Source organism: Aulostomus chinensis, chromosome 8, assembly GCF_037954235.1.
Source record: "Aulostomus chinensis isolate RoL2024-O1b breed Wild chromosome 8, RoL_Achi_v1.0, whole genome shotgun sequence".
Classification (NCBI taxonomy): Eukaryota; Metazoa; Chordata; class Actinopteri; order Syngnathiformes; family Aulostomidae; genus Aulostomus; species Aulostomus chinensis.
This window is the reverse complement of record NC_141327.1, coordinates 14237748-14265473: the sequence shown is the minus strand read 5'-3', so window position 1 is coordinate 14265473 and position 27726 is coordinate 14237748. Positions and strand designations below refer to the sequence as shown.

The 27726-nt window shown below is 41.6% G+C and overlaps 1 protein-coding gene across 1 annotated transcript in view; it reads left to right on the top strand.

The window, feature by feature from the left end:
• prkcaa (protein kinase C, alpha, a) overlaps window positions 1-27726 on the top strand; it is a 149460-nt gene that overhangs the window by 72400 nt on the left and 49334 nt on the right. Inside the window, exons 4-8 of the mRNA XM_086211090.1 lie at window positions 8434-8545; window positions 10900-11028; window positions 24072-24228; window positions 24313-24447; window positions 25362-25455. Coding sequence (XP_086067216.1) covers window positions 8434-8545; window positions 10900-11028; window positions 24072-24228; window positions 24313-24447; window positions 25362-25455 — 627 coding nt within the window. The remainder of the gene's footprint in view (window positions 1-8433; window positions 8546-10899; window positions 11029-24071; window positions 24229-24312; window positions 24448-25361; window positions 25456-27726) is intronic.

The window sequence follows — 27726 nt, the reverse complement described above, 5'->3', positions numbered from 1 at the left end:
GCCGTCAGTTTGACAGCCGTGACACTAAACCCCTTACACAATGTGCATAAGGGTATGTGTTTGTTTGTAACAACTAAAAACCTAAGGAAGGTCCCATCTACAGAATGATTTCCTCATATCTGATTGGTTTTGAAGTTATTTACGGTTAAATGACTTATTTCTTCTTGCTGAATGGTGAGTTGTAAAGGAACTCCAGTCTTGATTCAGCTGCAAGTTGCAGGTTCTCATATAGCAAAAGCTGGATGCAATGTACAGTACTGCTATGCAAATGAAGGCAATATACTGGTCGAACTTGAACTTAGTCCCAATTGTACTTTGCCTACTCAGGACGACTTGGCTCTCATATAACTGTACATACACTGTTAACTGGGAACCCCCAAGAACCCAGAAGAATAACAGGGTTAGACTGGGAGTTTTGACTGAATTTACTTGATACGATGTCCCAAAGGCCTGAGGCTGAGGGATTATTGTAGGATACAAAGATTGACTCAGTATGGGCATATACAGTACCCATGTGGGTCCAAGTTAGACCCCTGAGAAACACCACATGTGATGCCTTGGATTTTGTTTGAGTTATTACCACAACTAATGATGGGTCAAAGAAAAGACTGCTAAACCGCTAAACTGCTAAAGGCACTGGGGGCGGGGACGGCGGTGGAAGGTTTCTTTGTCACAGAACAATGCTTTGCTGTGCAAAGGTTTTGTTTCCAAGAGAAAATGTTTGGGCTAAAACATTGAATTATAAATAACAATTTTTAGATTTCCTAAAATGATTGTGGTATTAATTGACAAATTAATTGCTAAAAGCAAAGAAGTGTTAGGTGCAGCGAAGATCTTTGACAGGTAACAGATAAACAAGTGTCTGAACAAGAAAAGAGCTGCTCAAGTGTTACATTCGCACTTTCACACATAGTCTCATGAGAGAATACATTCATTTGTACAAAGTTGGTGCTTGGAACCAGACTATGGTTAAATGTCAATCATTCCTTCTCGCTCTGCTAGCAGACAAATGTGTTAACAGATATCACACGACAAGGAAAACCCCCTGTGAGCTGCAGTGGCAACCTGCCCTCCCTCTCAGCACTGAGCAGCTTAGTGAAAGGCCAAGAGGAATGAGGGTGGTGATTTATACGCTAAAAATAGTCACCTTGCCTAGCCTTACACTTTGTGTCTGGAGAGATAATAACTCCATTTTGTTCTCTTCATCTCAGTAGCCACAACTGCTATTTGGCTAGCTTTCTGCATGTGTGTTTTAGATGGAGTGAGCTGAAGGTTAGCTACCACTGATCTGGTCTTTCTATACTACATCCCACGCACCTTTAAGACTTTCGATAGTCCAGAGTGTATGTGCACACACGTGTATGGAATGTATAAAATGTGTGTGCGTAAAATGGAAATAGAGAAAGGTTTGGGCCCTGGCTCCAGCACAGGATCTTTCTGTGGAGTCTCCATGTTCTCCCCGTTCCTGTGTGGGTTCTCTCTGGTACTCCAGCTTCCTCCCACAGTCCAAAGACATCAAGAGGGGACGAGGCTGAGTGATACTCTAAATTGACCGTAGGTGTGGCTGTGAGTGTGAATGGTTGTCTGTCTCTATGTGTCGGCCCTGGGATGGACTAGGGGGTACCCCACCTCTCGCCCGAAAGCCTCTCTCTAGGTTCCAGCCCCCCTGCAACCCGTAACAGGATAAGCATGGATGGATGGATGGAAGTAGAGAAACATGATAAATTTGAAGTCAGACTCGAAACTCACGGTAATAACTTTGACCAAGTCAGGTGAAACTGTGACACAGACGTCTGGCTTGGTTCAGCATAGCTTCAAGGTGTAATTAGTTCTGTGTGAATGGTCCTTGACTAAGAATGAATAACTGCAGCAGCAGCAGAAGGGAAATATTTAACTGAGGTGGAGCTGTTAAAGTTTAACAAGATGAGGCTCAAATGGATATGAAGTAGCTCATTTAAAAAGCTTTTGTTGAAAAGAGCAGTTAGAGTTAAAGATTAGGCATATTTATCTAGTCAGCAGTGTTTACCTCTATGCTACACAGGCGTAATTTCTACTTGCATTTCAGTGTATTTTAGAAGACCAACACACGTACAACTAGTAACATTTATTAAGACCCTGTTCCATTTAACTGGCCCAGAGTCGTGTTGTTGTGGATACTGGTTGTTTCTTACCAAACAGAACTGGAGTTAAACTTATCAATTACACCTGTGTTTGCTGTATGACAGGTAAGTAACCTATAGGTCAAAAAACATAAAGGGGTTAAAGATGTAACGGTGGAAATAGGCTGCAAACGTCACACCAGGTGGATTTCTTTTGACTTGGCTGGGTGCGGGAGGACAGTATCAGCCCCCCATCCTCTTTGATGCCTGTTACACACGAGTCACTCCAGATTGTTCCAGGCGCTCAAATTGAGCATACGGTGTTTGATGGCTGCTGTTTCACGGCATGAATTTTTTAACCCCTCAAAATGGACTGCAGTCTTTGTCCTGCCAGTGTCTCAGAGGACAGTGTTAGTGTTTGCGATAGTTAATAATAGTAGACGGCGCTGCTGCACACCTTATGAAATAGTACTACACATCCAGGTCCAAAACTAAGCAATTAAATCTCCTTAAACTGCATTAAGCAGGCGATGGATGGATGTTGTGGTTCTCCAGTGTGCTTGTGGTGCTGTATCAGGCCTGTTACTGTTGTTTTAAATTGTATAGTATACAAGTATGCGAGTGAGAACCCCCCAAGAAACCAATAAGTACAAATGTCAAACCAGTTTAGTGCATTTATTTTTATTTTGCTCTCAAACACACACACGGTGGATGGCAACATTATTTCACAAACGCTCGAAGGGGAAGAGTTCAGTGTCGATTTGTGTTTGTAGGGGAGGTAGAAAACTTTAGTTTTATTGGCTAAAAGCAGTTAATAGTCCGTGTTTAAGGTTATACCCTTCAACTCATCAGGTCTTGAATGAGGTTTATCTGATCGCAGGATGTTTTTAGTGCTGACCACTGCAGGCCTGCACCACCCAGCTGTAATTTAGGCTGGTTATAACATGAAACACTGCAATAAAAAAAAAAAAAACAGATTTAGATTTATTAAAATGCTTCCAATTATTTCAGGGAAGTTTTTGTAAATGCTGCTTGTTAGTTTAAGTCTCCTCAGTTACTAGCGGGTATTATGCAAATTCAAAAGCTTCTCTTTTTTGGATTGCTTCTTTCATGCTGTTCTCTCCAAAATGTGTTTTACTGCGCTTGTGTTCAGGAACCCAAACAGCTCGTAGAGTAGAATCATTAACTGTCAGATTGACATGTCAGCAGTGTAAACTCCGTCCTTTTACAGGTCACCATCATACTGTGTCTATAGGTGCCGCTTCTATCCATTGTGATGTGAATCTGTGTTGTTTTGGTTGATAATTTTTAGTTTAAAAGAGAAACTGACGATTTGATGGACAGTACCAGATTATAACTGCAAGCCAATTCACACATTTGGCAAACCAAACAAAGAAACAGCACAGTAGAATAACAGTAGATAGAAAAAAAAAATCAACACAGAACATTACATAGTAAATATGCCACAAGTTGGTTTTAAATGTGCAGAGGGAGCTGCAGCCCCTCATGTCCTCTGAAGAGACATTTTACTGACTGATGGCTTTTCCAGGGAAAGCTCATGACCCTAAAATGGTCTCATATAGAAGCACACATAATACAACAACGTGATCGCGCGACTGCAAAACATTCAGAATGGTTCAGTCAGCTGCCCTGATCTGACTGGATGTGTAACACGAAACAGTTGAGCCTGCAGGGGTTCATGTTTGCTGTGAGACCTTTATTTTTGTGTGTGAAACTGAGACAACCTGCTGCTTTGTTAATAGTTGTCGGTATTTCAAGCTACTGAAAAAATAAGGGTCCGGTAGCAGCCGTTCAAGTCTGTCTGTGTTGTTAAAATCATGGACATACACCATTTTAGTGACCACCAAAGATCCCCTGTCCACCGGGTTGTAGATATCATGTTATCATCTATTATGTCAGTGTGGCATGTTTCTATCCATCCACCTCTGCCCCCCCCCCCCCCCCCCCCCCCCCAGTTTCACCCTGCCAAGCTGTTCATTAACGGAGACTGGCTGGCTGACTGACTGGCTGACTGGCTGGCGTCCTGCTTGCTAATTAAGCTGGATTGGAAAGCCTGGCTAATTAGCCAACATGACTGTGCGGACTCCCGCTCTTCCTTTTTCATCACTATCTCTCCCTGTTGCTCCGGGTCTTTTGATCAGCCCTGTGCCCTCTTTGATCTGTGGCCTCGCTTATAGATCTACCAGGGATTTGGACTGCAGGGCAAATGCCTAATAAATGAAAGGATGAATTAAAGCAATATGTATTTGCCCTTTAAGTATTTTCTATAAATGGTTTGGGCAGTTTCACACAACTGTCATCTTTGTTGCGTTCATCTTCCCTCTTGATTACATTACGATGCCGCTGCTAACTAATAGATTCAAACGTCTCTTCTGTTGTTCGACACGATTTTCCATGTCAGGACATCTTCATGGTCCAAGGGTTCATCGTGCTGTCGGCCTGAAAGTTCATCGCTGACACACAGCTTTCCCCACAGCTCTGATGGGCCAGCGCCACCCAGTCTGTCTTCAATTTCCCATTAAGACCCAATTAGGCTGTAAGTAGGGGATAGAAGCCACAGGGGTTAACCCTTCCATCTGACAGCCCACAGAAAGGATGTGTTAATGGACAACCTCATGTGCTCACTGATGTGTAGTCAGGTACTCTTCATTTACAGGATTCATGTCCTGCACATTACAGCTTTGCCTGGTGAATCTTTAAATAGCTCTGCCGTGCAAATCAGTCAGACATTTCACACCTGCCAACAGGTTGGCTTGATGTTGACGTTCCTTCATTTTCAGCAATTAGCATCATGTGGTCAAACATCAGAGCTGTGATTAATACTGAATCAATGGCTTCTATGTTAAGGGCAAATACTCCAAACGCAAGGGTCTGCTAAAGGTCTGTTTATTGTGAATGAAATATCCCATGAGGTTTATTTCTTCTGCTGAACCCCACACAGTACAAACAGGAAGATGTAAAGATATCAGCAGCCTCCCCTCTTTATGTTCTATTCAGTGGAGGGTCGGTTCTGTCTGTATTTTTTCATCACAAACTGGTGCAACAGTTGATAAAAGCACACGACCCATCTGCAGACTCTTCGTCGCCATCGTTCATTCACGTTATAGATGGAGCGAACAAAGCAAAGGCGAAGGGAGGGAGGGAGGGGCTGGGTGACAGGAGGATAATCCTTCAGGATCAGCTGTGTGTAGGTGGACATGAGTGAGTAAGTGCTGGTGCTGCCTCTCTTTTTCCTCTGTTTAATTACCTGTACCCTTAACAGACAAACTGACTGCTGGCCTTTGCACCGTGGGGTCACGGCGGCGCTGGCTGGCTAGGAGTGTGTAACAGGACCCATCTCATGTTCAGGAGTCAGGTTACCAGGCAGGGAAAGTTGAAGTAGCTACGTGTACATGCAATATATTGTTGGAAAGCTAGGATTATTGTGATTCAATTGATTCAAACCATTTCAAGGTCCAAGCAAGCGGGTGCATTCAATATATCTTTAAATATCTGTACCCAGCATAACAATAATAAGCTTGTTTGCAAAAAAAAAGAAGCAATATCTATTTCTGCTTGTTCAAACTTTTATTTCTTAATACAGTAGCACTTCAAGTTCGTGTAACTACATTTTCTTACCATTGATATCTTTTTCTTTTAAAAATGGTTTGAATGATGACAAAAGCATTTAAGACAAAACAATGTAGCTCATTGTTTAGTTGTTCCTTCTATTATGAGTCATCCTAACTGATAATAATAATAATAATAATGTCATATCATATATTCAGTACACAAGATGTTTTGGAAAAGATTCATATTCAGTAATTGCAACCGTACTCACAGTAGCGCAAAGTTTTGATTGGAGAAAAACACATTTGAATCTTTCCCTAAAAGGGTTCAAAACCATGCATGTACTCCTTTTAGTTCAAAAATAGGGATGGACTGAAATTCAGTCGAATCACAATTCTGTTACTGCAAATTTGAAGGAGGTTTTAATATTTGTTTGTGTGTGTCCGAATATCATTTTGAGTTAAATATTGTGGTATGTCCCCTCATTAGGTGCCGCGGATTGAAAAAAAAACCCATCTGTCTTTGATACGGATCCACACACAAAAAAAAAATCACGCCAAATAACAAAGGTTTTTTGAAATGAAGACAAAGAATAATGATGATAATGACATTCCCTCAAGTTGCGATATCAGTCAGAAATAATAGCTATTTCTTCAACATGGAGCCCTATTCAAGAGCGGCATTCTGAGCAGCACTATTGATGGCACCTGTGTTTTCGGCTCACATAATAGGCGAGGCGTGCTGAATACACGTCTGTCCTTGATACTGATGCTTGCGTTGACAAAAACTGCATTTGCCAGATTTTGTTGTGTGTCATCACGTCATCGATGTGAGCTTTTGAGTTGATGAAATTAATTCAAGGTGATATTCACCACATATCTACATATTTGTCCTTAGTGGCGGTTTTTAACGTCTTGCTGAAGTAGACAATAAAACAAAAACATAAACAAAAGCATTTATCTTAGTCTTCCAAAGGGCATAAATCCTGGGTAGACTGACTGGAAGGGGAAAAGGCAGATTTGGAGGCAGATGTGAGGAGAAGAACGAGTCTCTGTTGCATTCATCTGGAGTGCCTGAAATGGCAAATAGCAGCATTGATCAGCGCGGCGCCTCCCCTGCGATGTACTGTCAGCTCTGACTGAGATAAATCACATGCTGTTTCTCTTACTGGTCATTTGTCTTTTCGCTCATTTGCCGTTAAATTTCCCAGGATACTGACGCGTTATTATTAGCAGCGAATCATTTTTTTGCTCGGTGAGAGAGTGAAAAATCCTGTTTAACAGGTGTTGTGTGCAACCGATGCAGATGATGGTCTCAATGCAAATCCACTTGGAGGTGTTCTCCGTCTGAATGAGGTTTACACTACAGAACAATCGGAGGAAGAGCAGGAAAGCACTCTGAAAGGGTGCTTTGGAAAAGTGGCAGCGGCCCAGTTGCACTCCAGCAGAGTGCTTCATAAGCTGCAGGTTGAGTGCACATGAATGAATGAATGCACGTCACTGGGACCCTGGTCTGTATCATATAAGCTGCAGTCACCTTCAGTTGTACCCAGATATGATATATGATAGTCGTGGCAGTAACATGAGATACCCTTTTTATGCGTCATGCCTAACATTTGCTCAGCAAATGAAAAGTTAAAACCAACTGATAACTGCTTATGAAGAAGCTTAAAATGAATGAAAGTTTCATTTTGGGGGCTTAATTGGCTGCTGGAGTGGACACAAGTTTATTTTAAGCCATATTGTGGTTTCTCCAGTTAAAGTCAAACTAATGGTGCCGCTTCTGAAAAGAAACCCTTTCATATGTTACTGCATAGCAGGGTTTTATTGAACCATGCCAGTGAAACTTAAAGTCCCCCGAATGAATTTGTCTCAGCAGCTCTATCATCCCCCATCTGTTTGTGTTGTCAGTAAATAATTATTATTGCTCTTTATGCTCCATGTTCCTTTGTTCCAGTATCCAAATTTATCATGGAGGTTTGCCCAGTTTCTGGTGATGAGTACCTGATAAAAATGGCTGCTGCATGGGCTTGAAAAGGTGGAAAAGGATGGCAAATTTGGGGATTGTGGTCAGGAGTGACACATACACTTAAAACAGAATAGAGCATTAGGTATCTTGCTTCATCTGCTGTTTTGCAATACAGTTAACAACACCGCCAGGTACCATCATTCTTCATTAATCTAAAACCTGAATTTTGAACATATTCTTTCTTTTTTCATCTCTTAATAATACAATCTATTTTTTTTTAACCTTAACTATTTTACAGAGGTTCTAGAGGTTTTAGTTCAAATGGGAATCTGCTGTGTGAGCAAAGAAATGATATTTGAATGAAGTTTATTGTTGGGAATAAACGGAGTAAGGATGATGGTGGATGGCGGAATTGCGCTGAATCAGAAGATGGATGGTGGGGTTGAGCTGACCAGAATGATAGAGGGAACATGCCTGGCTGAGGCGTTGGGTCCAGGGTTCGGTAAGTCAGGCAGGGAAGCCTGGAGGGACCTCCACGAGTACAGGAGTTGTTTGAAAAAACATGGGTTACAGGTAGTCTGATGACAAAAAAAAAAAAGCACAATGTTTCCAAACTCAATAAGATATTTTGTTAAGGAGATATGATCTCAATATCTTGCAAAAATAATCATGAATACCTTTTTTTTCCCCTATTTTCCAATGCTCGCATGAATTTTTTTTTCTTTTCCCTCTGCTTTGAATGAACACAAAAATGAATTTTTTTCAACTATTTTCGCTCTGTCTTGGTTTCCTCTAGGATCCCCGAACAAAGCATAAATTTAAGATCCACACCTATGGGAGTCCCACCTTCTGTGACCACTGTGGCTCTCTGCTGTACGGCCTCATCCACCAGGGCATGAAGTGCGACTGTGAGTATACTTGATATCATTCTGCAGCGACTAACTGAAAGATGGAGATTGAAATTGAAAAAGTGCACTTGTTTTTCGTTTTTTTTTTTTAAAGGAAATATGTTATAAAATTACAATGAAGAAATCATATTGAACACGGCCAAAGTTCTGTACAAAAGGGTCAAAGTAAGAAACAGATGCATGTTTTTTGTGCAAAGTGAACATAATACCTTTAAACTGTACGTAGGAAAAACGCATATTTTAGCATATTTTATTTGAGGTTATCGACAGTGTTATTGGTAGGTTTTCTAGAATAAATGCATGCAAATAAAGTGAGGTTATGCTCAACAAGTAAAGGATGTTAATACCAAGCCATCATGTTCTCTATCAGAGCCTGGATCTGCAGCAGTCTGTGGAGAAGAAGGCTATTGTTCCTCTTCAGTGAATATCTAGACCTACCCTACACATTTCCCCACTTACACTCATTAAAATCCCACATTGTCTATTTTCAGCTTTGTTCCGTGCACCTTGGATGGGCCCGCTATCAACGCTTGTCGGAGTGTTTATTAATATCTCTTCCTTTCTCTCCTTTCCTTTAATCTTATGAGAGGGGGATTAAAAATCTGAATGTCTCAATTAACTGCTAAATACACTATCCCCCGACCCGCTGAAGAACACAAGCACCGCTCCAGGCTGTACATAAATAGAGCTCGGGACGGTGCTGCAAATTATTGTGGCAGATCCGTTTCACCTCTAATCGCAGCTCAATAAGATGACACTCAAGTATTTTTAAGCACTGATAAGGATTCTTACAGGTAAGGCTTATAAAGATGAAATGAAAATACATATTTCTAACCCAGGAAATAAAAAAATGATGTAACTATTGGTAGCTGCTTCCAATCCATAACTGCGGGGGGGGGGGGGGGGGATGGATCAGCTGGCTCATGCACAGTCACGTGAACGAATCTGGGTCACAACCTTGTTATCCTCGCTTATGCAGCTTCCAGAAAAAAAAAAACAACAACAAAGATTTAATATTGAGTCACATATTTACAATACATGGAAGGAAAATTAAATCATGTTCTCGTATAGGTGCAGTAAATCAAGAAGACATCCTTAAAGCAGCTTACTGCCTCGGAACATGAAGCCAAAAGGAGTTTGCACAAATTGCTTTTTTTTTTTAAGATAGAAGAGAAATCTACATCACACGTTCTGACAACGAGAGCCTGACCCACGCTGGGTTTTTGGGGCGGATGCTGATTCCGGATGAAAACAAAAGAAATACCTGTACATCCCAACACGTGACACTTTTAAATAGCAGTTGAGTGGAAGGGAGAAATATCTGAAGGCAAACTGCAGACATGCTTGTCGCGTCCCAGCTGTAAGAATTCATCTGCAGTCATGAAATACCTGGAAAAGTCAATTTGATGCACAAACACTTGCATATGAACGTATATCTGGTTAAGATTGACTTAAAACAATCTTTTGGTTGATATTGATGTACTCTGATACTTGTTTATGTGGCATTAAACCACATATTTCGCCATTATTTTGACACATAATTTATTGAATTAATATGTATGGGCACGTTTCGACATGGATTTCTCAGTGAAAACGTCCCGGCAAAAATAAATAAATATATAAAGACGAACCCCACAACAGCAAGTCCTCCAACTGAAATACCACCTGACAGGTCGTCAGTTCTTACCATCGAATGTGACCCATGGAGTGTTTCCTAAATTAGTCTGCCCCCCCCCCCCCCCCACCACCACCGCCACACAGACACACAGACACACACACACACACACACACACACACACACACACACACACACACACACACACACACACTCTGGCGGAGCGTTTCAGTGCCTCATGAATGTACTATAAGATCTATGCTGACAACACATGATAACAATGAAAATCCACAAGTAAATCACAAGAACCTCTCAATCACATGACTTCAGTGCATGCACTTTGCTCCATTCCTGCTCTGCGCTGAACTGTTAACGTCTCTAACGCGCTCCCAGATGCACTGCAGCTTTGTTCTCAACCATGACTGAACTCCAGCAGCGCATATCACTTGCCTTTCAAAACATGTCATCTTCAGTCATATTTCACTTCTCATGTGCTGCGGCGATGAACAAGGAAGTCGCGTTTTGCACGATGTGTCAAGACCAACTTTATATCAGTGGGAAAAAAAAAAATCTGTCAATATATTCAGTCTGTAATGGCCATGGCTCATCTTTATATGAAAACAGCAGATGCAGTTATGGGTGTGTTTGTCAGGAAATGTATGGCAGCTTCGGTATGTATGTGAATTTTTAAAAATCAAATATGAAAACATCTTCTTTATCTGTGTCTGATTCCCTGCAGCCTGCGATATGAACGTCCATAAGCAGTGTGTTATGAACGTTCCCAGCCTGTGTGGAACCGACTACACTGAACGGAGGGGGCGACTGTACCTCAAGTGTGAGGTCAGCGGGGAGAAGCTGCAGGTCACAGGTAGGCCTCCCTCTCTGTTTGCACTCACTTAAGGGAAAAGCCAGTTGTGGTGTTTCTGGACCCACTCTGTGCTTAATGAAGTCTGCGTTCTGGGACCGGTGCTCAATTTCAACACAGATTCCCACCAATTTCACTCTCAATTCCCTGCTGCTTTGAACTGAACTGACCCCCCCCCCCCCCCGCACTTATTGCTGCCTCGTTGCGATCACGCGGCTGGTCTCAGTACGCTGCAAGATGATGCACAGGTCGATAAAGCTCCTCCTGCTATAGATTCTCCTATTAGAAACAGTTCACAGTTATGACACACTTGGAAGGCAATCCCGAAACCAAATATGTAGTCCCGCATTGGTGTGGTGTGTGTGTGTATATGTGTGTGTGTGTGTGTGTGTGTGTGTGTTCTGCGTGGGTTACTCTGTTTTAAACAGTCACGACGAACCAGAGATGGAACTGAGTTTTGTCTGAGAAGCAAATTAAAAATTGGATATACGAATCTTCTTCTCATTACAACCACACAAAGACAGAACCCGTTAGAGAAGTTACAGCAGTCTCTTTCCTTCCATTAATCAGTAGAACGCTGTTCTACATGATCTTCACATCACCGTTGCAGAGTTTTTCATCAGGAGCAGCACCTTTTTAATACCAGCGTGTGCTCCTCCCTCCCTCCCTCCCTCGTACCATTATTGCAGACATTTTAATTACAGATACGTCTGGGTTCAAAGACACACCTGGTCTCTCCCGGATGAGATCAGGTTGAGATATAAAGGGTTATTTATAATTAGATCTTTAATTAGAATGAGATGATCAAAAGGAAATAGCAACCATTTTGATTTTATGTACTAATTATTATTTATTTAAGCGATCATGTTATTTGGTTCCAGTGTCATTTGTGACATTTGTCTGTTTTTCATTCGGCGTATGTGGGAGAAATTTAACTTTCAGACAGACAAAACAAGCATTTAACAGACTGAATAATTAGCCAGTTAATTGTTCATAAATATAATTAGCTGCAGGCCCACTCAGTTCTCACTCTCGGTAGACGTTGGAGGACCTTATAACCGTGGTTCAGTGAAAGGCTGCCGACTGACTGGCTGTCATTTCAAGGGGAAAGGAGGGAAAATGACTTGTAATTGCAGTTAATTGGTATTTAGCCTAAAGACTTTAGCATTTACTATGCAATAAATGGTGATGCAATATTCCACAGACACTTCTCATTATTTACAAACCACTTTGTTTGAATTTGTTAATCGATCCTGATTATTCTGGCCGGTAGAAGCGTTATTAAAAAAATGAATGTTTATGTCAACACACACACACTCTTCACAAGAACAATGACATATACACCACCAGGGGTCCCTTTCCGCTGCATTTTTTTTTGCTTACTCATCCTTTGCGTGCACATTATCCAAGCACAAAAAAAAGTGCGGTGTGAAGCTATGTTACGATTGATGTTGACTCATGTTACCGCACAATAGCTGAACCACTACTGTAATTACCCTGAGGTTATTTCATGTATAATTTGTGACCTCAATAAATTAATAAATAAAAATAGAAGGTTAAAGAAGAAACATTGAACTCTGGTTGTTTGACACTAATGTGAGTTGTCAGTTAGGGAATTTTCTGCTCTCCAAAATGTCATAGGATGCCACAGTATCGCCTCGGGGCGGAACACTGACCCTAAGTATTTTATTATGTTAAAGCCAAGATGATGCACTCATGTAAAGAGTACACACACACACACACACACACACACACACACACACACACACACACACATATAGATATAGATATAGATATATAGATAGATACAGATAGATAGATATATAGATAGATACAGATAGATAGATATATTTATACATTTCTTTAGTATACCTCTATAAATAATGATACAACTCAAACAAGCTTTAACTTAAAAAGTTTTATATGAACTTTTAGCTCTCTGCATATCAGCCAAACTATTTCTGCTGTATGGCTGCACCAGCTTATTAATAGAAACAGTACAAGAGTGTATTTTTGTATAGGAGGAGTCGTTTTTGCCTTTTATTTTAAGGCATGTTGTAAATCCTCCGGCTGTGATGATGATGGATTAGCGCATCAGCTGCAACAACAGTGACAGCAGATACACAGAATCATTCAATTAGCAGGCTAACGGGGGGTCAGCGCTACCCTGGGAGTCCACTTATTCTCAGACTTATTTACTTATCACCAGCAGGAACGAGGAGCTTAGACTGGGTGCAACACCTAGATGCATGCTTAACACCACACAAACATCCTAAAAACACGTTAGTGGTGCACATATCCTAAAAGTCTGAGATCTTTCCAGATGTTTGGCTCTCACCTTTTCCTCTGGCTGCATCAGGTCACACACTTTTTTGGGATTTTCTTTCAATTCCTTTCCAGTTATTTAAAATGTAGGCTTTTGGCCTTTGTTTTTCTGGCCAGGTGCTTACATATGATAGCAGAACACAGCTGAGCTTCGATCAGAACATATTGAAGTGGTCTAATTGCGTACTAATACTTCATCAGGATTGGGAGCCCTAAGACCTTGCATTTCCTGCAGGGATCCAGTGAAGTATCAGCCATATATCAGTGTCAGATCTTTATTGACTGCCATTGGCTTGTCAGCAAATAAGATGGCATTCACTGATGGCAGTGGTTGATTTTTATCTGTTGATGTGGAAGAAGGTAAATTTAATAATTTCAAGTCTGTGTTATTGAATTTGTGCTCATTCCAAGAAAGTGTGATGAAATGGTAAAAGATGCTCAAACTGTTATTTTTGTGTCACAAAATGGAGAATAACTATGGATAAAAATAAATTACAATAGAAGTTACACACCTGATTTTCAAGTTAAAGTTTAAGTCAAATTGAATCCCCCCCCCCTCAAAAAAAACAAAGAAAAACAAAATTCCAATAAATCCTCAGTGCCTTTCTCTCTGACCTTCAGGCACATCTGGTCGCTAACAGATTCAAGAACTTCTAATATCCTGCAGGATGAGCCGTCTCTCCACAACTGACCCTCTTCATGCAGCTTTGGGGTTTTTTTTGCTTTAGAAACATTCCAGTCCAAATTTACTTTCCCTAAACTGCCACAAACTTCCACCATAATTCAGGATTAAAGTGAATAGACTCAGAAGATTGTAAAAATATGAGTATATTTCTCACTTGTTTGTGTGTAACATAACTCGACTGCAGTCATTTGGAGTTTATCCGGCTTCCAGGTTAGAGGATTGATGCCAACGCTGAAGTGCAATGAATCTGCATTCTTTTAAAAGGGATCTGTCTTTCAATTTACCGGAGAGTCTTAATCTCAGTGGGATTTACCTTGTTAAAGAAGCCCATAGCTTCACATGCATTTGTATTTCTGAATAAGCGCATGAAACCATCATTCTCACCAGTGAGACTGAGACGCTTGACAGCCTGCTGCTGACATGAAAAACACGCGTTGTCGTTTTCATGTGTTGGTTCATGTGTGAGTGTGTGTGTGTGTGTGTGTGTGTGTGTGTGTGTGTGTGTGTGTGTGTGTGTGAGCGTACAGAACTGCTGTAGCAGCCCACTCAGACTAGATTGTATCACAGATTACATTAGAAGCTGTAGACATGGTGCAGACAACCATGTGTTACACAGCTTAAACAGTGAGAAGGTGGAGGGCTGGCAGGAAGACACCATACATCATTTTCACATGTATCACGTACACATACACGGTATGTAATCTAGTTTACATGGACCTGAATATTCCTAAAATAATTAAAATTGTAGCCCAATCAGTATAAAAATATATGACATCTTTTATCGATATCTAATCTGCCAATATGTTACAGGTGATTTGGCAGATAGCCAATATTAAACCACGTCAACATTATCTGTTTAAAAAAAAAGAAATGATTTTAACCTTTTTTACGAACATCGACAAAGTAATATCTTTCTGTATTTGCATAACTTTTGGAAAAAAGCTCATAAATCATATTGTATTTATATTTACTGTAATGTTTCCTCATCATCTGGTGAGCAAAAATGAAGTAACTTATGATATAAAGATACATGTAACCCCCCCCAGTAGGAGGAGACTGACCTGATCGGAAGGAATTTCATCAGATAGAGAGAGTTGGTGTGAATCTCCATGGTAATCTGTTCTGTCACAAAATATAAAGCATGTTCATAGTTGAAATCAGACGGTTTGAATTAGACTGACAAAGAATCCTGCAGCTGTAGTTCAGCTGTAGTGTCTGACTGGTTAAACATGAAACCACTGTAAATGGACTCATTTTTATATGTAGCGCCTTCCTACCTTAGCGGCACTCAAAGCTCTTTTCAGTGTTCCATTCACACACACTCTTATGATGGAGGCTGCCATGCAAGATGCAAGATGGCAGCTTACTCATGAGGACCAATAGGGGCTCAGTATCTTGCTCAAGGATAGAGTGAGGATCGAACCAGTGACCCTTCGATTGCTAGATGGCTATTCTACCTCTGAGCCGTGCCGCCCGAGTAAATAATAATTGATAAGTAATTAATATTTTGTATGTCAGTTCCTCTGCTCTTTCTAGACTTGCTTTGAAGTTGCTGTGGTTTACTAGAACATTGTGTTATCCATAGAACAACTCTCCTTTCTTCCCCGTGGTTCCACTGAAGTTGGTTTGAATGAAACTTAAGAGGAGAGGTGTCACGCTGACATCTGGTCTGGTGCCTGGAGAGTGGTCAGCTTCTTTGTATTCTCCAGGCTGTTTATTGTTTCTGTACATTCTGTTCCATTAGGCGTGCACACACACACACACACACACACACACACACACACACACACACACACACACACACACACACACACAAACACAGAGCTCAAATGGTTTCACAGAAATTCGTTTTCTCAAAGCACATTTGGAAATAAAGCCGTATTCTGTTTGTTAGAAGATCAGTTTACATGTTTCATTTCATCTCGACCCCAGACCACAAGTGATTGCGTAGTTACGTTTACCCTCTAAACCCCACTTAAGAATGTTCTTATTGTTCTCATTCCTCTCCTGGTTACAGACAGTTTAATGGGGTTTTTTTTGTTGTTTTTTTTTTGAGACTTTACAACTGCAGCAGCTTGGCAAACAAGACTAGTCTCCAGTCCAACCAGTCGAGGGAGATGGAAGCTCAGCCTGAGCCTGGTTCTACTTAAGGTTTATTCCCTGCCAGTCTCTGGATCTTGGGTATGATCCAAACCTGCCCTATAGTACAAATAAAACTGAATCAAATTCATCTAAACTTTATGATGTAATAAGATAAATAGACATTAACACCAATAGGCCCCATACTGAAACACAGATGGATAAATGTAGCAAAACGTGTCAAATGGTAAAAAGAAATAATTTGCCACTCCTATGTATGCAGAAACATGACTTGGGAGAATTTGTGTCTTTGTCAATTGTGGCAACATGACAGTGTAGGGGGAGGCAGGGAGGGAGAGACACAATGTTTTTTTTTGTTCCTCTGGTGAATTCAGACGTAGCCCACCAACCTTGGGCTCCGCCCCTCCTTCCTGTGAACACATAGCTCTGTTTTGTCCATCGGTGCTGAGCAAGACACCCTCCTGTTTGTCTCAGCAACCCTATTGTTCATTGACTGTGTGCAAGTGTTCACAGTATGAATTCTCACTTGGAAGAGGGCATTGTAGTCCATATGTATCCTCATTACTCTGTGCGAATTTGTGTGCAATGCACCCTCGCTACATATGTGTGTGTGTGTGTGTGTGTGTGTGTGTGTGTGTGTGTGTGTGTGTGTGTGTGTGTGTGTGTGTGTGTGTGTCTGATGACACTTACCCTCTCTCTGGTTTAACCTGTTCAGTAATTCCTCCTCGTGACCTCTGGTCCAAACGTGTTTCTGCTGTTGGTTAAGTGACCTGCTCCGTGTGCAGTTAGTGCAGTGTGTTATATATGTACGTAGGAGCAGTGTAGGTGTGTGCAGGTCAGAGTGAATACAGGTGTGGGCAGATCACAGGAGCCTGATTTTACCCTTTTTTACCTTTTTCTGGAGGTGTAGCAGTTCTGTACAGTAAAAGCCAAAATCCTTCTTTAAAAGGTTCTGGATGGTGCAGCCGCCGGTAATCGACACAAGATGTGCAGCCAATGTGTGGATGAGAGGCAGCATATATAATGTTTAACATCATATAGACATATTTAAGGTGCTAATACTCTTGGGAAAGATTCCAAAATATACTGTAAGGACGTATTCACCCTTGGCCCGGATGGCTTGCACCATTCTGCAGCACCATTGTCCTCCTGTCCACTCCCCTGCTGGCCTGTACCTAGGTCTGTGCCTGCTTACATCATCACATAGCTTCAGTACTCTGTAGCACAAACTGTGACAAAAGGTGACAAGACTTCATCCCCTCAGCAAGAAGAGCTAGCGTAGGCTAACATTTACTCAATTCTAAATGTGGTTTAATTAAAGGGACAGTGCACATTAATAGACCAAAATGTGCCAGCTTAGCCATCGTGGCTAATTGGGTCTCTGGTCCTTCACGATGGAGCAGGTGTCGTTCCAAAAGTGGAATAAAAAGGATTGTTGGTTGCTTCTTCGCTTATCAAAAACTGATATATTTGACATATTATTAGACCACTCAGGTGGTACACCGCGGGTTGTCTGTTAAATTCTCATTGGAAATTTTCAATAGATTATTATTTTAATATACATATGGTATCATACAGTAATGCAATATATCCTAATAAAACTGTATCGTGATGTGTTGTGATGCGTGCCAATATAGTCCTATAACACACTCAGTGCACTGAAAGTTGATAGATGGTGAGCGATTTTTGAATATTCAAGACAAAACTCTATTAGTCCATAGTTACAACAAGTCTTTCGCCCTGCAACAAGACTGCTGTTGAACCTGTTTGTTAGCTTTTAAAAAAAATTGTTTACAGTGATTTTTATTCTCATGTTTCACTATAAATATTGTTATATGTTTCCCTCTTTTTCCAGCTATTCTAGGATACCCACTGTAGGCAGACACAGTGTTAAATGTCAGTTTTAAATCCTGCACACGTCTGCCAAATGAACAGTCTGTGTTCCAATTCCAGATTAACGCATTGCAATGTAACTGGCTTGATATGAAGTGTACAAAGCCTTGAGTAGCCAGAGAAGGTCAGTCAGTCGCATCGAGAAGCGGTAAATGGCTTTAGCCTGCAGAACACTGGTTTTCTGTCTTTATTTAGTGTATCAAAATTCACGTGTGTAATATAGATTTTGCATCTTCTCTTCCCTCTCTCTCTCTCTCTCTCTCTCTCTCTCTCTCTCTCTCTCTCTCTCTATATATATATATATATATATATATATATATATATATATATATATATATATGAATATACACTTAATAACAACATTGGGACTGTTATGTGACAGAAAAGTATGCCTATTTCATTTTATCATCAATACTTCAATGTCATCCAGTGAGTTTCTCCAGCCATTTGTTCCAACGGCAATCATATTCTCCCTCTCATTACTGGCTTTTTGAACAGGAAATCTTGCTGGAAGGCAAAGTAGGAGCTTGAATCAAGCCCCTGTCTGGGGTTTGGATGCAGCCTGCGGGTTGCCGGGTTGATGAGCACTGGCCAATGATCTAAATGCTGCTGATTTACTGCCACTGCTTCCACTCTGCTGCCTTTTTCTTACTGTAATTTCCACTTCTTAGTAGTGTCTGACTCATCGTACGGAGAAGCCAACGGCTCCTTGCCAAGAGAAAATTTACTTAAAAATCCTTCTAGTCCGTTTTTTTTTTTTTGTCCTCTGTGAATCAGAGTTGAGATGCAGCTGACGCCACTTGTGTTGGTGCCAGCGCTTCTGTCACTGCAAGGAGTTGGCCACCAGGGCACCGGCGTCTCCTCTCTTCTTCTGTTAGCTGCAAAACTGGGCTGGTCACAAACATGTAATCTTTCAGAAAATAAATGTCACCCACATGATTAAAAAGTACAATACATTAACTGTTATTTCAGGACAGTTTACACTCAGGTGGGATCATTACTCTGAACCAAGATTTCAAACTTGTGACCTTCATTTGTCATCCTGGAGAAATGTCTGTCACGCCACTTCCTTTATGCTTATATAATATTCTTCATGTTTTTCTGGGTTGTTTTTTTTTTTTTTTTGCAAGGCAGTTATGAATTATTAGGCTTTCAAAGGAAAGGAAGGAGGGAAGAGGGTGAAACTCATGGTTCAAGGTTTGTGTTTACCTTAGAAGATGAAACGCAAATAGAGCTGACCTCATTTTTTTGTGGGTAGGGTCATCTGGTGTGAGCTGAAGACAAGGTTTGCGTCCATTTTCTCACATGTAAAGTCTTGAAAGAATTCAGAAAAACATTTAGCAGTAAGTGAATCCAAGTAGTTGAACTTTTCCCCCAGTTTGATAGTTACTGATTTAAAAACATGTTTCCTTAATACGCTTCAAAGAAGTCATAAAATCTCATTAAAATTTCACATTGTTCCAATTTCTTGACCACGTGGTCGGTTTCTTTATTATATTTGACGCTTTATGACTGAACGTCATTCATGCCAAACCTTGTTTATAGATTTGTGAATGTTTTTACTTCTTTTTTCTTTTCTTTTTTTTACTGTTTGAGAGACGCTGGCGCTGCGTTTTGTTTCGGACCGTAACAAATAAAAGACTAAGAAAATACAAAGTAAGAAGCAGATTTGAGAAGTGACATCAGAACGCTGGGGCCGTGAAAACATCGACCATTTGAGTGTGTTCTTATCATTCATAATGTGTTGCATTCTCAGCACCTTTGATTGTTGCTCTCTGTTGTATTAGTGCAACACACCCACTGTCTCTGTGTGGCTCAGAGAACAACTGAACTTTGTAAAAGTGGGATTTATGGTGCCTGACTCCCAGAAGTCATGTCATTGGTATTCCCAGTGCATCGTGGCTGGCTTGCCTCCACTCCCTCCTCTCAGCAAGTTGCACACCATCTTCAACAAAAAAAAACATGCCTCCGCCTTTTATAATCTTACCATGTGTCACGTACTTAGTCAATAAGGAACTTGATAGGATGTAGAGGAGGAAAAAGATTAAGAGAACTCGCCTGACATTTGACAGATTGGATGCTCCAGAGGGCACGTGGAGAGCTTAGCTCGGTGAACTCAGAGGAACTTAACGGGAAACTTGGTGGCCCTTGTGAACACACACTGTTGTTGATGTGCGCCATGTGAAGACAACACAGTGTAATTCTGGGGTAAATCAGTGTTACATCAAGCTATTGCCCTGTAATCGCCCGGTGGCGATGGACTGAGCCTGAAATTCAGCTTGTCGATGTCTTCAGGCTGCGACTCTCATCGGCTGTGGGAAGTTTAGAGAGGTTCTCACGACATGTAGTCCCATTACAAGAGTTCCTTCTTCAAAAAAACGACTATAAATTTAGAACTGGTCGCTTCACCTTTGTAACACTACGTAACAAAACGCGGCCTTCACAGTAACAGGTCACCAGGTATTTATGACATTTCTGACAAAATTTGAGATGGATCTAGGAGGACTACTTTTAAGAGTTAAAAAAAGGAATTTCCTGCAAATGCCAACAAACACCTGATGTATCATCCTCAAACGAAGGCTACCTCAGGTTCCCTTTGGTGCTCGGAAAAGGACAGTCACTCATCATGTGGTGTCAACCCACAGTTTTAGTGCTGGATGTCAGTAAATATTATTCTCTGGTCCTTTAAATCATGTTTGCCATAGTCAGTTTTAATCAGAGCAAAGGTGGATTTAAAAAAAAATCCCCAAACTTTCTTTTTAAAACAGAGAATCCTGTTTGGTTTACTGCTGCTGCTAAAATGCAAGCAAAGAAAGTTGTGAAGAGCCCTGCACACACCCCTGCCTCCTTTATCCATGTTTGTGTGTGTCCACTTGCCAGTGCATGGGGTGGGGGGGGGGGGGGGGGGGTGTTCACTTGTGCTCAGAAAAATGGCACCATTATGCAACATACACACACACACACACACACACACACACACACCTACACACACACACACACACACACACACACACACATTTAATTAAGATACTGACTTTTACCACAAAGCTGTCTTCACCACAGCTGAATAGAGTTGGGACCACACATTGTGAGGTTGATATCACGCTGTTATATGGGGGGGGAGGCTTTGTGCTCCCCAGGCTACATTAGACAGTCTAGAGAGCCTCCTGCTGGTGTGGCCTGGAAGCACAGTGAATAAAGGCAGTGCTATTTCCTCTGATCACATCAAACACGTGTTTGTAACAAGCTTTCACATGCAAATGTTTGATTTTAGACATTAGATAGGTTGCATTGTTTGACATCACGTATCTACTCACTAATAACAAACCATTACACAAGAGTTCACCTTTCTCACTTATTCTTTTTCCAGACTGATAACGTTCATTTGTCTTGCTCTCGGGAGCGTGTGTTGTTATTGAAGTCGCACCATGTGTGTCCCGTACCTAACTGAGCGCTTACAGTGGAGGTAGTTCCTCTGATATATGACTGTCTATATGAGCGGCCAGCTGAGTGTCTCCATGGATCAACATTAATCCTACAGTAGTAACTTTTTACAGCCGCTACCTCCGTCAATTTACGGACTGGGGGGCCATCTACTATTAAATCAAGCAGATTAAACAGACAAAATGTGTGAGCTCATTACTTTTTACTCCATTTCATCTCTTTTGTTGATAGGGGAAAGAGTCTATTCCCTCTTGTGTGTGTGGAGTGTATATAAAGAGCAAATACAGCATGCATTAAGCTGTTCTTAGATACCCGTCGACTCCCTCAACACTTCTCTATTGGATTTCGCCAGCATAGGATCGCTCGATACCTTCCCACACCTCAAGTACACTCTCTCTCTCCCTGCCTGCCCATCTGTTTACTCTATAGAAGAAGAGATGAAACACTCTCTCTCTCTCTCTCTCTCTCTCTCTCTCTAACACACACACACACACACACACACACACACACACACACACACACACACACACACACACAAACAGAGCCTCAAATATAATGGGACAGGTTCCGCGGCTGCTGCATCAGAAAATATCTTTCAGGGGATCTGCCAGTCTCACACAAAAAAAATCTCACTCCATCTGTCTTCGCTAACATCACCCAACACTCCTGCAAGTGGTCACATGGTGTTCACTTTTGGCTCATCAAATATCCATCTCACTCTGTTGTTGGAATACAATGGACTACAACAGACACTGAGATGCTTTACCCCTCATAGGGGCCTGGACCCCAGGTTGGGAACCACTGGCTTAGCACATTCCTCATCAGGCCAGTTGGAAGCACTCTGGTTGAATAATGACCTCACTGTGAAAGTGATGGTTCAGTGGTTTCAGCACTATCGCTCATCTTAGACCTTCGCACTGTGGGAGCTTACAGGAAGAGAAAACAACAACAAACACATGACCAAATTACTTAAAATTAGCCCCAGAAAATGACCTTCTTTGAATTATTTTTTCATTTCTGATCATGAATACAGATTCAGATTCACTTTATTGTCATTGTAACGAGTACAACGAAAGGTAAGGTGCAGGCTTTGCAGTGCAGAGAAAAAACATATATAAAAACAGTATAAAAACAATGTGGCGAACCATATACAGACTTACAAAGTCAAGGGAAAGGCATATACGTAAACATGCTGTACATGGTTTACTAAATATATAAATAGAGAGTTGTGTGTGTGAATTGCATTGACAGTGGATATTTTACAGAGGTAGTGACAGTTGCATGACACAGATATATTGCACTTGTTTCGTTGAGGAAGCATTTATGGCTCTGACAGCAGTTGGGAAGAAACAGTCTGTTTGTCCTAGTTTTAATGGCCCTGTACCGTCTGCTTGAATGTCCCAGATGGAAAGAGTCCTTCAGGATGGTGTTGGCTCTCCTGAGGCAGTAAGAGCCGTGAAGGTCCCCCAGTGTGGGTAGAGGGCACCCGATGACCCTCACAGACGTTTTGGTGACCCTCTGGAGCTTCTTTCCTGATTGCCCCTGCGCAACTGGCAAACCACGTAAAGAGGTCGTAACACCTCTGTAATGCCTTTTAGTTGATGGCGGTCCGTGATCTAGTGCTCAAAATAATCTTAATGTATCCACATGAAATTCTTTAAATGACCTCCCCTCCCCCATGTCCCCTTCAATAATAACAACGTGTTGGGGGTCAAGTGTAGCAATTTAGTATAAAAACAACAAAACATACAAAACACATGCTTATAAAACAGAAAACTCAGCGATGAGGAGTTACTTTCCACAGCTAGCACCCTCACTAACCGGGTCACTGACGGGGGCCTGATGCAGTGACTTCCACATTTCTGGGGGCTGAGTCTTAGTTATGCAAGTCAACCATCCATCCTGTCTGCATCATATGTCAATAAAGAAGTGAGTGTGTGTGTGTGTGTGTGTGTGTGTGTGTGTGTGTGTGTGTATACACTACAGTAGCTCAGGTCTGGCAGTGCTCAGGGCTAATGGAGCTCCTCTGTCCCTGGTGTGCCCTTGTTTACTGAGCAGCTAAATACAGGAGGATAGGAAGAGAGAGCCCTCGCCTACTTAAGCAAGACACAGCCTGCAATTCTGATTCACTGCTCCCACAATACTTCCTGTATTTGCTCCTGATACTGCTGCTGTCCTCACAGGCCCTCTGTTTGATCTCGAACGCCTGCAATTTATTCTATTGATCTTCACCTGTTGCTTAAAAGAAAGCGTCTAGGTTTTTTTTTTTTTCTGACCAAAGTGATTTACACTGTAGAGAATGAACTGAATACAAATGGAGACCTCAGTGTAGATTAAAGACAATTTGTTCATTTAGCTTTTCACTCAAGGGTTATTAAATAGAATCCATCTTAGCCAACAGCTGAGTGTGTTCTAAAACTGTTCTGTTGCAAAAGTCTTACGTTTACAGTCAACCTACTCTGCACAGACACACACACACACACACACACACACACACACACACTGTACACACACACACTGTTCACACACACTGTACACACACACACAAATATCAACAATTAAAAATGTCTCTATCTTTTCCTTCATTTCCTGTCTTCAGTTGGTGAAGGCAAAAACATGATACCCATGGACCCCAACGGCCTGTCTGACCCATACGTCAAGCTCAAGCTGATCCCTGACCCCAAAAACGAGACCAAGCAGAAGACCAAAACCATACGCTCCAGCCTCAACCCCAAATGGAATGAAACCTTTACCTTGTGAGTAAAGCATCTGTTGCGGAATCTAATCCCAGTGCTATTGAACTTAAACACAACCATCATGTTTCTCTGTGTTTTGAGCAGCAAGCTGAAGCCCACAGACAAAGACCGCAGGCTGTCAGTGGAGGTGTGGGACTGGGACCGGACAACCAGGAATGACTTCATGGGAGCTCTTTCCTTTGGTGTGTCAGAGCTGATGAAGTCTCCCGTCTGTGGCTGGTAATACTCACTTGGCCGTTGATCTTTTTGTACTATGTCTTCATTAGGAACACCTCGCTAGTATCAGTCGCAGTCAGTGTGGCTGCTCCAATAGATAATAACTATTTACTGCAACAACCACCTCACAGTACACACCATGGACCGACCCGGGGCACTTCAGCTGCACAAAAACTGTTGTTGGAAATCGCCTGTATTAATGTCTATGACCTACGTTAACAATGAGGAGACGTCTCTGAATTTGAAGGAAGAACATTTCTCTTCTTATACCACAAAGGCTGCCATGTCCAATGACATCATGACTTCTTCCCAGAGCTCTCAAAAACTTTCCATTTTGCAATTAGGATTTTCAGATTCTGTCACCTCGAAGATTTGAACTTTCCCGCTTCCCAGTTGTTCATGAACACACCGATGGTGTCCAACAATTTATTGTCTTATGTGAAGTTGGTGGATTCTATTTTTTTGGGTGAAGTTCATGATGGCTACGTGAGTTGGCCATCTGCGTTTGCATAAATGCAACCTCGTCTCGGTTGTTAGTCTATCCGGTGGAATGCATCCAGTTAAAGATGGTGCTGATGTTCTATTCCTGGATCACATTTTTAACATTTATTGTATATTGTTAAGCACTAAACTTAAAACATTTGCATTACGGCCACCGTGTTGAAAACCAGAACCAAGCACCGCCCACCTGCTCACCACCAGCCAGCCAGAGCTGAGTGTTCCAGGCGTGTTCTTGGTGGATATTGTGTCTCATCCATCAGATACCGAAGAAACAAACGCATCAAGATTGCCACATTTTCAGAACTGCAGGGTCGACAAGGGGAAGATGGACAAACAAATCAGTCTTAAGTCAGGTTCCGTGTAGGTGTCCATCTTACTTTCTCTCTCCCATCAACTTCCCCCGCTTCTTTTGCCAGGTATAAGTTATTGTGCCAGGAGGAGGGGGAGTATTACAACGTTCCCATCTCAGAGGAGGATGACGGGAACGAAGAACTGAGGCAGAAATTTGAGGTGAGGATTGTAACCACTCTTGCACATTATTGTCATCCGTTTGTTTGCGTGACTTATTTGAGTTCTCTCGTCCGGTGTGTCTAATATAGAACCAAAAAAAGAACAGCTATGTCTTTCCTTCAGCTCAGCGGAAACGCTGTGATTTCCCTGTGCACGATGTCCTCTGTTAGGCAGCCTGTGAAATTCATTGCCGTATTTTATATTTATATCACTAAACAGGAGTTAATCATATCAGATGGTCACTTGCTCTCGGTAGCTGCACAGCTGTCAGATCAAGCAGCTGCAGCTTTCAAAGACATCCGTGTGTCTGATGATTCAATTTTGTTCCGACATCAGAGGGAATTCAGCTGTGAGGTCGGTGAAAGCAGATCCCGAAGCCTTTGAGATATAATTTGTAGGCGGACCGTTGTCTTTTAATCTTTTTTCCGTCGTAAACAAAGCGGGTGATATTAAAGAGATGTAGTATTCAATTAGATATTTCATGCAGACTTTGGTTAAAAATGTGAAATTCCAAGAGATTTTTTTTTTCTCAATGAGGTAGACTTTAATGGTTCGATATTAAATACTGTGTCGACTGTTTCTTAAGGCAAGGCAAGGCAAGTTTATTTGTAGAGCACAATTCATACACATGGCAACTCAAAGTGCTTTACAGTTGCAGAAAAATCTTAAAATCACAAAAAGGCAGATAAAATCATAAAACATAAATAGAATCATTAATTTAAAGAAAAGGAGAAGAAAAGGAGCTGACGTGACAGGTCTGTGCTGTCTGGTGCGACTTGTTTTACTAGTGATTATCCTGCATTAAAGCTCACAGTGGTCGCGGCCCTGCTGTGCGTTCCATCAATGTCAAGAACACCATGAAGTGATGTCATGAAGAAATTTGAGCTTTTACTTAATAAGAAATAACCAGTCGCAGTGCTGTGAGCAGTCAAACCTGCTCGGGCCTGTCCTGAATATGTGGAGAGGCTCGTGTTCTTATTGGTGATTTCTGGGTGAATGATTTTAAAAATCTTTTTAAATGGAATATGATGCTTCGTGATAATTCAACACGAATGAAGAAAAACAGTTTTATGACTCAAATGATAAAGACGCTTGTTGGTGATTTTTGTTTATTGTGTATCTTGTACATTTCTGCATGCGAATGAGTCAAACAAAACATGCGAGGGAAGCACAATAAAAGCACATGCAAACACACACACACACACACACACACACACACACACACACACACACACAAACAAATAAGTCCCTCAGGACTTAAGAAGAACTATACATTACATAATATTCAGGAAATTAAAGCTAACACAGGGGTGGTGGTGGACGCTTAATTTAGCAGATCATTTTTCACACACATTAATTCCTGAGGAAAAAGGTTGACAAGTCAAAGAGGAAATACACACACACACACACACACACACACACACACACAGTGGAGATCAAAATGAGAGAACCAATTATTAATACTTCATTCATCTGGTTTGATCTTGGTCCGTTCTTCTTGTCTTGTGGGTTTCTTATCCATTACTTTGTCACTGAGGATTTGCCAGAGATTCTCTATGGGGTTTAGATCAGGACCCCTCTGGGCTCATCGTTTCAATATTCTCGGTTTCGAAGAACCGCTTAACCTATTTTGCAGTGTGACAGGAGGCTTTGCGGGCTGATTGAAGGAATTGCATGTTGATGAGAGTTCACATATACGTTTGCATTCACCCTGCCTAGAGCTGTACTGGAGGCCCAACTCCTGCTGCAGAGAACAACCCCCAAACCCTGACATTTCCTCCTCTGCATTTAACTGACTTCTTAACACACATTGGGTTCAACTCCCCAGTCCGACGCCAAACAGAATGTTTCCCATCACTCTGAACCAGTTCTCCTTGGTCCACACAACGTGCTCCTCAGCAAAAGGAAGTCTAGCCTTTCATTCTTTTTTGCTGATGAACGGTTTGGGCACTGCAGAGAGGGCTTTCAGTCCAAATTTTCTTAAATGGCGAGACGCTGTGTGCTGAGACAGATCCTTGCCCTGTTCAGCACTAAACTGGCGGGCAATTCCAGTTGCAGTGTTGAACCGATTCCCCATTGAATGTCTTCGCATAATCCTGTTGACCTGTGTGCTTCTTTTACATGGACGACCAGCCTTTTTGGGGGACTGAAATTAATCTTTGTCCTTGTAAAGTTTCATTGTTCTTAAAATCACAGACTTGAAACGCCCAACCTCACTTGCAGTGGCTGAGAGGGTCTTTCAGCCCTTTAGCCTTCATCTGGACAACCTGC